Here is a 15,980-nt window from a genome sequence, read left to right as displayed (position 1 = left end):
ATAAGTCCTTTGTTTGGATGTTTCCAGTTTTATAACTGAACTTCCCCTTCTTTTACTTTCCAATGGCCTTCTCACTACTTCAGCGGATATAAGTCCCACAACTTGGAGCTCCACCTTGTAGTCGTATGATAGAGTTTTCTTCCATTAATCATAGGGCTATCGAGGTCTCCGCGGAAGACACAATTCATGTATCTTTGACCGGAGTTCTTTAGACGTGTTAGTTCGACTACCTTCAGGATCAGGTGGACATAGGGTCCTATTAGTTGGGGATGACGGCTCCATGGTACCATGCTCTAACTATCTTTACCGTCTAGAGATTACCTTCTCCCTTCCTTTGACTACTCTAGCAGCTTGGGATTACCCTACACACACATGACAGCCGAGGGGAGGGGGCGGATGATATTTTTGGGGACTAAGATAAGGAATTTTCAGAATTGAAGAGAGGCAGGGACAACATTCACCACTCGGAATGAAGCTCATACCGTAGAACGCCCTCACCCCCCTCTGATTCGGCTTTTGCCAATCCGCAGTCGACAATCCACAAAATGGTGGCAAAAATTATGCTCCCAAACACAACATTCGCAGGGGACGAGAAATAACTAAGAACCATAAGTATAATAGTTACCAGAGAGCTACGATAAATTTTTAAAAGTAAAAAAAAAAGTTATAATAGCCACCACAGATTTTTGAATATCAATTTTTTTATGATAGTTTTACTGATGTTTATTCAAATTATTATAGTTGTGTAAAGTTGACTCTAAATCTTTAAAGAAAATAAAATTTTATTTTTTTTATTTTTATTCATTGCAACTTATTGTTGGCATAAATATGAAATAAAATAAGAAAAAAATATATATTTTTTTTAATATTCAATTCGGGCCGGCAGTTCTGCTTTAAAAATTAGGGGGCGTTAAGATTAAGGCCTTATTAAAACTTATAGAATTATATGCATTAAATTAAAAATAAATAAATAAATAAGGGAGTGAAAAATTGACACGCGCAACCCACCGTACGTCACGCGGAGAGCAAAGGGCGAACGCGGTCAGCGTGACCGAACCTCCGGTCAAAACATGTCATGCCCAACAAGCCCGCGCCTCGCTTCTCCGTGCTACCCGCGGGCAGGCCCGAATTTGAATTTGCATTTCATTTCGCCTTCATTTGCAAGTGGAAAGCAGGTGCCATACAAAGGCAACTACGGTGCGCTGTTGCCTTTTGACCAGAAACAGAGGAAGCATGGAGGCTGCTTCTCCCCGCATTCAGATTCTCTCTCCTTATTTAATGGCCGCCCTCCTCCTACTGGTCCAGTAGAAACTAAGCGCAACCCTCTAGCCTCTCTTCTACCCATGAGCCGCGGTCCCAAGAAGCAATTCTCGCATCCATCGCCGCTATCCATGGAAGCCGATGACTCGAGGAAGACGACGATCCATCCATCAATGGCGGAGGAGACCGTTTCCCTCCTTCTCGAGCTGTCTGCGGCGGATGACCTTGCGGCCTTCAAGCAAACCGTAGAAAAATCCGATCTTGATCTGGATTCCTCCGCCCAATGGTACTCTCGTTCTGTGGCACCGGTGTCCTCGCCGGCGAGAAAGATGGCTTACGACCGCCGGACGCCGCTTGCCATCGCTGCTCTCTACGGAAGCACTTCCGTCCTCAGCTACATCCTCAGCCGGAACTCAGCTGATGTCAACCGCCGCTGCGGCTCCGACGGCGTAACCGCCCTCCACTGCGCCTCTGCGGGTGGATCAGCTGCCTCGCTTCAGGCCGTGAAGCTTTTGATCGAAGCTTCCGCCGATGTGGACGCAGTTGATTCCATGGGAAATCGCCCCGGAGATGTGATAGCCAAGCAATTTTCTTCATCGATGGCGAGAGAACTGGAGGTCATTTTGAAAGCTCCTTGTCCTCGGGTTTCATCTCCGTCCAAGTTAACAGGGGAGAAGAAAGAGTATCCGCCGGATTTAACGCTTCCGGATATCCAGAAAGGGATTTATGGAACGGACGAGTTCCGCATGTATACCTTCAAGGTGAAACCTTGCTCCAGGGCTTATTCGCACGACTGGACTGAGTGCCCCTTCGTACATCCAGGGGAGAACGCCCGCCGCCGCGATCCCCGGAAGTACACCTACAGCTGCGTTCCATGCCCTGATTTCCGTAAAGCTTCGTGCTTGAAAGGAGACAACTGTGAGTACGCCCATGGGGTGTTTGAATCCTGGCTTCATCCAGCTCAGTATCGCACTCGTCTCTGTAAAGACGAGACTGGCTGCAATCGACGCGTCTGCTTCTTTGCTCACAAGACGGAGGAGCTCCGATCTGTGAATCCAACCACGGCTTCTGTTGCAGGAGTGGCTCTTTCGTCACCAAGGTCGTCTCAGATGGGGATTTCATCTCTCGACATGGCTGCAGCTCTGATGATGATGCAGTCCACCCCCGCTTCGCCTATATCACCTTCGGCTTCCTCAGCCTTAGCCTCAACATCGGCCTGGATGAATCTCGCCGGAAGCATGGTCCAGCCGCCGGTTTTACAGCTTCCAAGCAGCAGGTTGAAATCAACTTTGAGCGCAAGAGATTTTGATTATGATAACGATTTGCTCGGACTCGATGGTTACCAGCAAAAACTGCTTGATGAAATGTCAAGCTTATCGTCTCCTCGCTCGAACTGGAAAGCTGGCTCCTTGAGCTCCGTCGCTTCGCGTGTTACAGATTACAGTGATCTCTTTGGATCTCTGGACTCCTCCATGCTTTCCCCATTGCAGAGTCTTTCGTTGAAGCAGGCAACCAGTGCTGCCACCGGGCTGCAAATGAACCAAAGCATGACCCAACAGCTGCTCTCTGGCTATGGGAGCAGCTTACCTTCTTCCCCCACTGTCACTTCCTCGCCTTACGGGCTTGAACATTCCATGGCGAAGGCTATCCTGAACTCCCGGCAGCCCGGCTTTGCGAAGAGAAGCCAGAGCTTCATTGATCGTGCCGCCGTTGCTCGCAATTCCGCCGCTGCTCCGCCGCCGATATCAGCATGCACAACCTCTTCTCTTGGTCTATCTGATTGGGGTTCCCCCAAGGGGAAGCTGGATTGGGGGATACAAGAAGATGAGCTGAACAAGCTGAGAAAGTCTGCGTCTTTTAACTTCAGGGGAAACGCAGCCAATAACATTGTTGTTCCAGTCACTGCGCAAGAGTAGTAGAAGAAGCATCAGCATAAGGGTCCTTCTGGGAAGCCATGGATGGATACTGATAGTTATGGAGCTAATTTGTTATAATTTTTTTGTTATTTTTTCTTTCATCTTGTTCTCAATCCATTATATTTATGTTCTTCAGCGGCTGCCTCTTATAGATGAAGATAGGAATGCCCGAAGGGGGGAATCTGAACTGCGTGGAGGCTGCCTGTGCTTGTTCTTTCATTCATAGTTGTTGAATATATCATTAAATTTAGACGTTTGGAGAAAGCTGCTTGTTTGCATGAATCTCTACTGATGTGCTGATTTCCTTACCCTTCCCTAATCATTCTTTTAAGCTTTAATTATGATTGTGTTTAGCTCTTTTTAACTCAAAATTAAAGAAAGTATATATATATTTTTTAAATACTACATTTTATTTGCTAAAAATACAACATTTTAGTCCATGTGATTAGTATTTTATTTGCTGTGATGACATTATTAACTTATTAAGCTTGAAAAAGTTAATAAATAATGTCATGCTTAGTAATTATAATTCTATTGAATAAAAATTTTATTCTAGTTATTCAATTTTGTATGAAAAAACTTGGGGGGTTATTTGATCATTAGTGAAACTTGGCTTCTCATCAATTAGGATTTAGGTTTGTCATAAGTTATTGTATGTAAATTGTATATAAGACTTAAAAAAACCTAAATTTGTACCTCCCTTCACCCTTGACACCTCAAATACCCTTATATCTATCCTAATCATTCTCTCATTACACTTATTGCTTTGCATCAATTAACCCCAAATAAGCTAGGTGAAGTACTAATACATAGAGATGATATTTTGTGATGAGAAACTGCCTTAAAAACTTTATAATGACTTGTTAATTGGTCGAAAATCTAAAAAATCACCACCATTAGTTTTCTAACATCATAAACCTTTTATTTAATGTTCATCATTCTTATTTTTATGTAAGATTAATTATTAAAGCTTACAAGGGTTAGTCTCAAATTTGTCTAAATCCTAAGCACCCTTTTTTTGTTCTACCCATATAACCTATCCATGACATCCCATGGGAAAATTAATCAATTCATTGCCTTTATCATTATGAATCCTATAGATTCTAAATCAATTTACTTAGGCTAGAGCTATGACTAGCCTTCCATCAATTTAAGGGCTTCATCACATTGAAACGAAGTTCTAATTAGGTTTTCTCCTTTTGACTTTTCTTGGTTGATTTATTGGTCATTCTGTTATCATTTTTTAAGTTAGGACGATCGAGAAGGAGTTTATTGTGCCCCACATATAATTAAATGCTTATTTTATCTCTTTTTGGTTGAGAGGAGCTAATGGAGCAAGAAATGAGCTTTAAGAAGTAGGGGAAAAAGGTAATCTTATAGGGTGAATGCTCTTAGTTCTAATTAGGCCTTATTGCGGATTACCACAACATAATTGGAAACACTTAGGGAGCTTTCTTTGCTTAAGAAATTAATGTGATGCTTTGGACTAACTTGTTGAAATGGTTTAGTAGTTAGCTTAATCCCTTCAAAAGTCTCTTCACAAGTTTAATGATATTAGAGAAATGTATGTGGATATCATGCTAACTATAATAAAGTTTATATTCCATAAAAGGCATAAGAGCTTAGAAAATATGTCTTAGAGTTGATTTAAGAAAGAAACCCCTTTAATTCCATGACTACCTAGCTTGACATTTTAATTATCAATTTAGGTTAATATCTTTATTTATTCTAGAAAGGGTTTAACATATCTAAGTTGCTTAATTAGAGATTTTAGGTTACTTATGGAAGGGTTGGGCTTAGCTAATTAGTTTTATTGTGTTTAATTAATTTCTTTAAGGAAGACTTAATTGATCTCTTAAATATTTTAATGTTTAATAGTACTTAGATTTAAAAAATAATAATTCCATAAGTTGGACTGACCTAAATTAAGCAAAAATAGTCAATTGGTCAAATCATGAAGTAATTGAGCTAAATGTTGACTTAATCTATGTTCAAGCTAGGTTTATGTTCAATAAGGACTAAATCCATGTGTCTAAGTTTCCAATGAGTTTATACACTCATTTATACACTCAGATAAAGGGTGTGTGTGTGTGTTGTGGGCTGGGGGAGGGGGTGTCATGGTTATAGGGTAGGAGGCTAAACATAATTTTGTTAATCACAATAATTGATTCCAAAGGCTCACAAAGAATCCAATTAGGATTTATCGAGATCAATGAAGGTTCAACTTAGGTCCAATCTATTCTAAGACAAAATAAAAGGGCTGGTGAGGAATATTAATACATCAGTCTTTAATCATGGAGGGTTTTATTAATGTCTAGTTAAATTTAAGCTAGTCGTGCTTATTAATATAAAACAACTTATGAATCAAGAGAATCAAGCTAAGGGTCTAATTACAGGATCAAATTCTAAACCAAAGAAAACTAATAATAGACATAACTAAATTTAAGTGCGTGATGAAGAGCCCTTTTGCTAATTCTTTTATTTTAAAATTTCAACTATAAACTTGTATTCCAGGTTTTGACATATTTTAGAACGAAGAATGCATTAAAAAAAGCAATTGGAACTTCTCCTTTACAAATAGTCACTAAACCCACTTTTTATGTTTCTTTTCTTCTAATTTTTCCTTAAAAAGTGTTAGCCTAAGTTCCATCTTGTATTTATAAGTACGAAATAAAATGCTTTTAAATTTTAATTAATGAATTAAATATTTTTGTAAATATGCATTTTTAATTCATTTGAAGCTTGTTGGCTTCATGTATTTTGTGTAGAAGTGTGAGTTAGGTAGTTATCCTTATGTTTCTCTTAAATTGCTTACTAATCCTATCTAACTTAAATTATATACTCTTCCCAACTCTTTTTTCACTGTATAATAATTCTTCAAAACTGATTATCTAGTAATCAAAACCTTTCTTTCACTCTGATTCCCTCCTTGAGTTTCTCAATCAAATTTTGGAAATTCAGGCTTAGTTACATTTCTTATACCTTAAAACTCCATTAGATTTAACGAAAGTTTAGTATCCACTCCATATTATGGGTTAACATCCTAATCTAACCATAGTCAAAAAATTCTTGCCATTTAGACTACTTAATATATATTATCTAAAATGATTTCCTGAATCAATCCCAATTAGCCAAAACTAAATTTGTCTTGGCATTCTCGCTAATATACACCACTAAACCACTCACCACTACACTAAAAACTCTACAACCCATCCTCAGATATTAATCTAAGGATCCATAACTACTTCTAGCCAATAATCTTACCAAAGGCCATCCACTACAATCATATTTTGTATCACATAAAAGTTTAGAAAAAAAAAAACAAATCTTTAAATATTTCTTACAAGCTAAAGAGGTTTTGTATGATTTACTTGCCTCCATAGATATGAATTACTTTAGTATGTTAGATGAGAAAGAATTATTTTATAAATAATGCATCATTCCTAAAAGTAAATAATATTATTATTTAGAAAACACCCACTAATGGATATTAAGGACTTATTTCAAGTTTAACAAAATAATAATCCACATATTGAAGGTTTGTGATTGGCTTGTACTAATTTGAAGATTCAAGCCTCATAGTTGATGGATTGATGCATAAATTTTAAACTTATGAAACATATTTTAATGTATCTTAATATATTTAATGTAAAAAAAATAAAGTAATCAACAAGAGCTCCATAAATAGCCCAAAATTTATAATATTTTATTTTTATTAAAATATTAGACAACCCTAGGCTTGGGTCTAGGGCCAAGATAAATTGGTTGAATCACTTAATCTAAGGATTAATCCAATACTTGTGGAGGGTATATGTGGGTAAAAAGCTCCTATATTAAGTTACAAATCCAATAACTATGTATGATTAAAGGTTTAGGGGAAGGGGAAGGGTAGCTTTGGACACGAGTGACGTTTAGCTTGGAGATTGTTATCGAAAGTTGTTTTGAATTTTAACTCGGATCGAAATAAACAAACCGAGCCACGAGCCAAAATTTTGGTTCGATTTTTTTTTAGCCGATTTTGAGCCAATCCCTGCTCGGGTCGAAATCATATCGTTAACATTCTCACTAATATTAGAGATATGAATTTAAAAAATTTAAATCGAAGATTTTTAATCGCTCGAAAATTGATGAGAATTTTGGCTCAGATCGAAATAAATGAGCCGAGTAACGAGCCAAAATTTTGGATCGAAATGTTTTCGATCGAAACTTTAAGCTAGTCGTGCTTATTTAATATAAAGCTTGTTATGAATCAAGAGAATCACATGTAAATACATACGAATTGAATGGTATGTATTTAAATCTTCCCCCAAAAAAAAAAAATTCAAAATAAATCTTGGATTTTTCATTGGAGATTATTATTTTGTTTATTAATTTATCTCTTTATTTTATAATTTACATATTATCTTCATATTAAGAATTTAGCTGCATGCACATTTTTTATGCAAAAATCAAGTACCCGTAACACACATTTCTTTCTTTTTTTTATTGCAAATATCACCTCGTCAAAATTTGGAAAAATTATTATATACTGGTACATACGGTGTCCGATCTCTACTGTCCATCACAACAATCTTTTTTAATAGAAAGTTAAGATAGGGCTCACCGTCGTATATTTCGCCGTGATCGACGGTGGAGATCAGACACTGTATGCATCTCTGCCGTATAGAATAATTTTTCCAAACTTTGGGTGGGTAACATTAGGGCTGTCAAAACAACTCGTTGATCACGAACAGCTCGTGTTCGGCTCGTTTGCTAAGTTAACGAGCCGAACACTACTAATCAATTATATATATATATATATTTTATGAGTAGTATAAAAAATTTAATTAACTACAAAGCTACAAAGATTTATAATCAATTAAAAGTATTAATGAAGAAAATATAATACTAATTATTAAATTAGATTCAAGTGATGTTTTAAATCTTGCCCCAATTTTTAACATTTGATGGTTACATGATTATGGCTGTCAAAATGACTCTTTGTTCGTGAACGGCTTGTATTCGGCTCGCTAAGCAAACGAACCGAACACGAACACACTTTTTTAGCTCGAAATATAAACGAGTCGAACACGAACAAGTCGGCTCCATATTTACAAACTAACTATCATTTTTTTTGGAAAAGAATTAATTACTATTGGGCGGTAACATTGCAATTTTTTATTTAAATACCATAAAAAATACGACTTTGATAAGATTAATAACTCTGGTATATTGAATCAGTCCAAATGGGCGAGTAGCTGCGGTGGATTATTTGAAAAAAGTTCTATTTCTGTCCTCATCAAAATTTAAATAAACAGAAAAAGCTCATTTACATAAAAAAACCTAATTTTTATGTATTTACATACAATTATTATGCACATCTAACACCTGAAATGGAGTATTATAACCTTTAATAAGATAATGGTGATGGCAATTTTAATGTGATGTTAAGGATTTGAGTGGTATAAATGTAAATACGAATGTTTAGGTGGTATCTATGTAAATATATAAGATCTGTGGGGTATCTATGTAAATTTACCTTTTCTTTCCTTTCTAAATATTCTCCCACAGTAAGTGGTGAACGCATCGTTCCAAGGGAAACTAATCTTCTCTTGTAAGGATTTTAATAATTTTTATTTACAAAAGAACCCTCTATATTGCTCATTACTCTCTTTTCAAATAAAATAAATTTCTTGACACTATCAAACATTCTTTCAACCCTTCGGCCTACTGCGGGTACCTTAACTTGCATCTCCAACATCTTTTTCTGGAATCAAGTGATAGAACGAGCAGCGTGTCACGGACAAATAGTCCCACATCGGCTAGGTGTAGGGCCGAAAAACATTATTTAAGTTCTGGGCTGCCAAGCTCTCTTAAGAGCTCTTTTGAGAGGTGACAAGTGGTATCAGAGCAGATTACTTCCTGTCAGGTGTGTGGACTCTCCATGGTCAAGTGGGACCCTCGGTGCAGTTGATCCGTGACGAGGGCGTCACATGAATGGGTGGAGAAGAGTGCCACGGACAAATAGTCCCATATTGGCTAGGTGTAGAGCCGAAAAACAGTATTTAAGTCCTGGGCTGCCCACCTCTCTTAAGGGCTTTTTTGGGAGGTGACAAGCGGCTCTCGCTCTGCCCAAGCCTGATCTACCACAGGTAAATGAACTATTTTTGGGGCTTTTAGTCACTCGTCAAATGTGTTATAAACATTCTCTTGAAGTTTGTAAATGATATGATTACTCTCATCAGATATCTGTCAAACAACCCGAGGGTCAATTTCCTCAGGTCGGTCTTCATGAGGAACACATTTTTAACATTCATAATTCAAAGCGATAGATCCATAACTACTTTACATTTTAATCAGTTTGCTCTAATTCAAACTATTACTTTAATTTTTTTTTTTTTTTAATATTGAAAAACGAAATTAATTTTTCATTTTTTATGTGTAAAACTGAGCTTATAATATTTCATAAGACTTTACAAATTAAATAATATTTAATAATTGATTTAAAAAATTGTAAAAAAAAAAAAAAAAAAGAAACCATCTTTCGAATAACTAATCTACATAATATAACTAAATAAAAATAATTTTGGCATCCTGAAAAACAACTATTCAATTCTCAATCATTATGTAGCTTTCTTGTATCATACATAAAATCCAAAATTAACCCATCATTCAAAACTTATTTATATACTTCACAATTCTATACACCATCAACAAACTCCATCATCCTGCATGAATCTCGAGACGTTGCATGTATAACAATCAACTACAGCCTTTGTAACATGCTATCACCGAGAACTATATTCATTACAATCAGATTACAACTATTATAAATAAGTTATAATTGTACAACTTTAAAACTTAATCTTCCCTAATCCAGGAGAAGAATGAACCTATGCACTCACAATTATATAATGAATTATTTTAACTAGGCTAAGCCCTGTGATTCTTTCTTCCTTTTCAAAATATCTCTGTATATGGGTATAAACGAGGCGAACACGAGCGAGAACAAGCTCAACTCGTGTTCGGCTCGTTAAAAAATATCACTAATCTGATATTTCGAACACCAAAGTGTGTTCGTGTTCGGTCGTTTGTTTAAGAGCTGGTCGCAAACAAATTGTTATTTTGATAACCCTAATCACACAGCCGTAAGATGTTAATGATTAGGGTAAGATTTAACTCTTATTGTTTATATTAAAAAATCTTTTAAATATAATTTATCATATTTTTATTCTATTTTTAAATTAATAAATTTAATTGATTATAAATTTTTGTAGTCAATTCAAATTTTTAAAAATACTATTAATCAATATATATATATATATATATATAATTGATGAGTGGTATTTTGAGCAAAAATGAGCCGAACATTAACCAATAAATCTTTGTTAGTGTTCAACCCGTTTAAATATCGAGTACAAAAAAAGTATTTGTGATTGGCTCGTTTACTTTAGCGGATGAATAGAATGTAAGCTTCTTAACGAGCCGAACATAAACTATTCACGAACAACGAGCTATTCATAAAGAAAAAATATTACCTCAGGAGTACTGATGCATCAGTGCTCCAATGAGGGGTGCCACGTAGGCACCACGGTGGGACCATTGCCTACGTGGCACCCCCTCCTTGGAGCACATAAGGCCCTGTCTCAGTATATGTTGAAAATTCATAGAATGCTAAACCCAACTAAAAAACAAAAACATATATTTTTAATTTCATCACAAACCAAGCGGTTTAGATAAGATCAGTAAAGATTAGATTTTTCTTCTTGCAAGATTAAAAAAAAAGTACTTTTTCTTTATGATTTTATTTTTTTTCAATTCAATATACAGTTCTGCACTCATAAAACATTTCAAATATGGCTTCGTTCAGAAGAATCTCCAACATGTGCTGCCAAACCACAAACCCAATCTCCTCAGCTTCTTCAGATTTGACAATGTTCGCTTGAGCCCACTTTGAATTGTTCAGATCATCCCCTGCCAGACTGCAAATGAGCGCCCAAATGTCCGGCAAATCTTGTGCTGCTAAGCCACACCTCCCTGCTTTCCTGCAATCATCTTCAACCTCCAACAAAACCTTCTTCCTTGAGTCCTCTTCCTCGGACACCATGGAAACTTTACAAACTTAAGATAAAAATGCTAACTTTATCAATGCATAAAGATTGAAACGCAAACAGAAAAAAATGATAAAAATTTGATTTTTGCGTTACCAGTAATGGAGGAATCCGGGCTGGTGATACAATCGCCATCTGCAACGAGAGGAAGATCCAAAACTGAAACAGGACTGGAATTCTGAGAGCCGCAATCCGTTTCCAGTTCCCTCTGACCAAAAGATATCTTCTTTCTACAAGACGAGCTTCTTTCAGCAATTTCAGTTTCAGAAATAGAAATGTGATCTACAAATGGAGGAACAGAGCTCTTCAAATCATTCAGAACAATCTCTGCGGAATTGACGAAACTCTTATTTCTTGACTTCTTCTTCTCCGCTCTGTTCACCTTCGTAGTACACTGTTCAGAACAAAAATCCCTCTTTTTATCATTCAGCTCCGAAGCTTCGCACTCGTCATAATCGCCAAAACTCAAAACCAGAAACTCCTCGCTCTCCTTCCTCAAGTACGAGCGAACCTCCCTGAAAGACTGTGATTTCCGGAGCTCTGAACCAGCAATGCCGCACTTCTGCTCGCCGAGAATCCCGGAACCCTTCCATGGCTCTGCAGAGTTAGCAGACCGGGTTCTGGATATGGCCTCAGGTTGAGAATAAGGGAAGGCCGGCAAAGATTCAAGCCCCATCAACCGCGCCACCACTCCCGGGCTAGAGCTCGCCGGCGCACCGGCCTCAGATTTCCCTCTCTCCTCCTTTCTTAACCCAACGACTTGTTCTTCTTCATCAGCAAACCTCCTTTCTCGCAAATTCCTGCAGAGAATCCGTTGCAGAACCCCGGTGATGCAGCCGGAAGCTTCACGGCGACCGGAGCCCAGCTCAAACGGAGGGGGAGCGGCAACTCTCATTTCAGCAAACGGCCGCAAAAGAAGAAAGAAATGATTTTTCTCACTCGTTTCAACGAATCAGCATTCCCTGATGTCAAAGAATGAATTTTTTGAAGAGGAGGGAATGGAATGTGGACGGAAGATAAGCCAACGAGGGGGACGAAGAGAGAGCGGGATCTGTTTTTGAACAAAGGTGACGTGATAGAAAAGAAGGGTCTCAGTGATTGCTGTCCGGAAAAAGTAAGGCTGTGATGGGCTCCATGTGGAGCCCAAGAGGGTCTGGCATTCACACTTTGGGATTGGAGAGGAAGCTAAAGAGGAGGAGAGTAAGGAAGGGATTCGAGAGAGAGAGAGATGAAAGGAGATGTTTTTGTTCTTTCAGGGGGCGAACTATTTGGGTGGGGGCATGGCTGGAGGAAGAAGACAAGAGATGGGGGCAGAGATGAGAGAGGAGAAGACGGGTCAGTGGTCAGCGGTCAGGGCTGAAGCGTTATAATCTCACTGGGGGGATAAATGGCCGGCATTTGTGACTTAAGGAGGCACCATGGGACCGGTGGTGTACCATTAACAAGTCTTTCTTGTTTTGTAGAATGGGAAGAAAGATCTATAAAGAGACACTTATTATAGGCAAATATATAAGATGAATCATTACTTAGAGTGAGGATCAAGTAATATGTATGCTCAAATATTATATTTTTTATTCATTATAAATATAAAATAAAATAAATGATCCCCACAAAGCGGAATGATATTAGATCCTTTCCCAATCATATGTCTAACACATGCTTTTTGACTCCTCTCTTAATGGCATTTCAAATCAAGCTTGTTATGGGTTCTTATTATGAGCAAGATATGACTTAAGAATGCCTTACAATGTAACATCCAATATGTTTGCGAATGACATACCACGTAATATGCAAATATAAAGGAAAAAAAAAAATGCATAGTGGTCCTCGCACTCATCCTCGATCTCCCCCTCTTGCACGTCACTCGAAGGATGTTTGACAGAGTGACGTATGTTTTGTTGTAGCTCCTTATTGTTATGAAAAAACGATGACAATAAAACGAAATTAGAACGAGAAATTCACAAAATAAAAAATACAGCGGAAACACACAGATTTACGTGGTTCGGCAATTTGCTTACGTCCACAGAGTTGCAAAAGATTTTATTAGCTTGAGGAATTACACCCGCTGATCACCTCGACGATTACAAGGAAACACTTTCTTTCTAAATCTTTCCGTCTCCTCTACTCTCCTCCTATCATTCTCTCTCTCTCTACCCAAGAGCTTCAACCGAAGCACAGCAGAAGAATAAATTGGAAAGCTACCAATGCCGAAGAGGAAGCCTGAGAAACCAAATCCCAAGAGAAATTTCAAGGGAAGCTGTAGCATGCATATTTATTAATTTCATCATATTATTAGGTCAATTAAAGAATTAATCAAATAATTAATGATGTCCATTAATTATATTCTTTTTTTTTTCTGCAGCAAATCATAAATGACAGGATTCATGCAAGAAAAACTGTAGAAAAATATAGATAAGAAATTAAAAGCAATTAATTTTGCAATTAATTTCGAGTATCAAATCCAATTTGTTGTCAAACACATAAAATTGTCAATTTGAATAGTGGGTCGGTTGGTCGCCTCGAGCCTCTCGACCCAGGCATCTCTAGCATGCAACTCAACATTGAAGTTGGTGCTCGGAAATTATATCATCAACAGGTGATGACAAACTCTAATTTGAATGGGAGTGCTTGGTGTGCCCAAGCCATAAACCTTCCCTTTCTTTTTTTTAAGTAGCTTCCTTCCAAATCTCAAAAGTCATAGTAGTCAGAATGAGACTGACTGCTGCGATTTACTCTAGTCATCCTACATAAGTAAAACCTAATGATAAATAACACTCTACATAAGGCTATAAATACTTACTTACATGGGCATAACGAGGTCTTTCGACGACCCACTGCTAGTTCCCCTGTTGTCTATGTGTACTGGCATAAAACCCAACAGTAATGAGCTTCTGTCCAAGCTCCAACGTTTATTAACACGTAAAATCTCCAAAATCATTTTTTTCATAAAAAGTTGTTTCGAATGTAAATCAAAGAGCACAACATAGAAGTCGGGCGAGATTGAAATACGACGGTTTCCTTACTCGCACATTGAACCAAACCTGTTGGAGCCGAAGAATCACCGAGGAGTTATCGTCGTAATCATCGCCCGAAATGAGAAATAGCCGCGAGCGTCATCGCGACCGAAGGATCGCCGGGTAAAATATCCTTGATAAGAATTGTGTGGTATATATGTAAATGCCTATTGAAATATTAATTTTAATTTTGCCCCTTGGAAATAAAATGTTATTTAAATTTGTTTCAAATTAGAGGTGCGTGTGATTTGACAAAATTGACGGGGTCCCAGTGCTAAGTGGGTGCCATTTGTCATTTTCGTCCGTTGCCATCTGATCCAACGACGTAAACAATTTAATTAACTAAATGTTAGGCATGATTAGGGCTGTCAATTTGACTCGTTGTTCGTGAACAGTTCGTGTTCGGCTCGTTAAGCAGCTCGTGTTCGGCTCGTTAGGCTTAACGAACGAGCCAAACACGAACAAATTTTTAAGCTCGAAAACAAGTCAAACACGAACAACTCCTTGTTCGCTCGTGTTCAGTTTGTTTTAGCTCGAAATAAAAAAATTGTATAACTTTTTATATAAGAATATATTACATATATTATTTATATAATAATATATTATATATATTTATGTCTAAGTTTAAATCATAACACCTCATGTGACAATGTGGTTAGTGTCTTCTTTTGTATATATTTGACCCAGGTTTGAATCTCACACTTTACATCTATTTTTCTCAATTTTAGTTTAACGAGCAAATTTCGAGCCGAACACGAACACACTGTTCACGAGCTGATTTTGAACACGGGCAAATTTCAAACACGAGCTATTTCGAACGAGCCGAACACGAGCCAAGCCTGAGCTCGCTCAAGCTCGACTTGATTACAACCCTAGATATGACTCATATATCATATAAGGGACAGATGCTAGAACGGAGCGGAGCGGAAGATTTTGTCCAACAAATCAAGAAAGTTTCCTTATGTGAGTTGGGGGGTGCAGTACAGGGATAATTTGGCAATTACATGTTGTACGCCAGGATTTTCTAGGGTTATAGGTCTGTATGTAACCATAGGTTTTATCTCATATTCTGCATCCTGTACTCTTTTTCTTAATTAGCGGAAAAGTCGCCGCTCTGCTTCTAATGATATAGGTATCTTTGTCGAACCTCATTAAATCTCTTTGTGTTCTTCTAGATTTGTATTGATTCCTATTTTTTTTCGCCTTAATTTTTCAACACTAAAGAATACATTAATTGTTCGAGATTTATTAATAAGAAAAGATAATAAAAAAGTCATATGGGGCTATCACTTTCCGCCCAATTCCTATGTATTTACATATTTAACACCTAAATTTAATTTTCTTTGCATATCTACCATCCAAATCTTTCATGTCACATAAAATAAAATAAAAAAAACTACTATTTTAAACTTTAAAAAGTTTATAAATACATAAATACGTGAGAAAAATAAAAATTAGATATTATAATTACATAAATCGTTCTTCAATTTTGTTTTCTATTTTCAAATAAATTAAGTGGTGTATATTACTCTGAGTCTGGCTTGAATCATGCTTAACTCAGCTTGGCTCACACATCAAACCATGAGCTCGAACTTGAGCTTGAGTCGAGCAAAATGGTCAGCTGGTCTGTGAGTCGGGCCAAACATGAATTTATCATGAGAACTCAATGACAAAGGCATCCACATGAGTAATATCTCGAG

The 15,980-nt window shown here is 37.2% G+C and overlaps 2 protein-coding genes across 2 annotated transcripts; one reads left to right on the top strand and one right to left on the bottom strand.

Annotated features, from left to right (window-relative positions):
• Nucleotides 1-1,039: 1,039 nt before the first annotated feature.
• On the top strand, nt 1,040-3,440 carry LOC110023223 (zinc finger CCCH domain-containing protein 33-like). The gene has a single exon (XM_020722532.1). The coding sequence runs from the start codon at nt 1,071-1,073 to the stop codon at nt 3,174-3,176; it is 2,106 nt and encodes a 701-aa protein (XP_020578191.1). The 5' UTR covers nt 1,040-1,070; the 3' UTR covers nt 3,177-3,440.
• Nucleotides 3,441-10,974: 7,534 nt separating this feature from the next.
• On the bottom strand, nt 10,975-12,708 carry LOC110023283. The gene is made up of 2 exons (XM_020722607.1): nt 11,363-12,708; nt 10,975-11,276 (listed from the first exon to the last, which is right to left on the bottom strand). The coding sequence occupies exons 1-2, from the start codon at nt 12,159-12,161 to the stop codon at nt 10,975-10,977; spliced, it is 1,101 nt and encodes a 366-aa protein (XP_020578266.1). The 5' UTR covers nt 12,162-12,708.
• Between the last annotated feature and the right edge of the window lie 3,272 nt (nt 12,709-15,980).

This window comes from Phalaenopsis equestris, unplaced genomic scaffold, assembly GCF_001263595.1.
Source record: "Phalaenopsis equestris unplaced genomic scaffold, ASM126359v1 Scaffold000223, whole genome shotgun sequence".
NCBI classification, from domain to species: domain Eukaryota; kingdom Viridiplantae; phylum Streptophyta; class Magnoliopsida; order Asparagales; family Orchidaceae; genus Phalaenopsis; species Phalaenopsis equestris.
The sequence above is the reverse complement of the archived record's forward strand: the minus strand, read 5'-3'. Positions and strand labels throughout refer to the sequence as shown.

Coding starts and splice junctions, on each gene's coding strand:
- LOC110023223 (XM_020722532.1), top strand. CDS start 1,071: ATGTCATGCCCAACAAGCCCGCGCCTCGCTTCTCCGTGCTACCCGCGG.
- LOC110023283 (XM_020722607.1), bottom strand. CDS start 12,161: ATGAGAGTTGCCGCTCCCCCTCCGTTTGAGCTGGGCTCCGGTCGCCGT. Junction 11,277..11,362: donor CCCGGATTCCTCCATTACTG/GTAACGCAAAAA, acceptor TTTTATCTTAAG/TTTGTAAAGTTTCCATGGTG.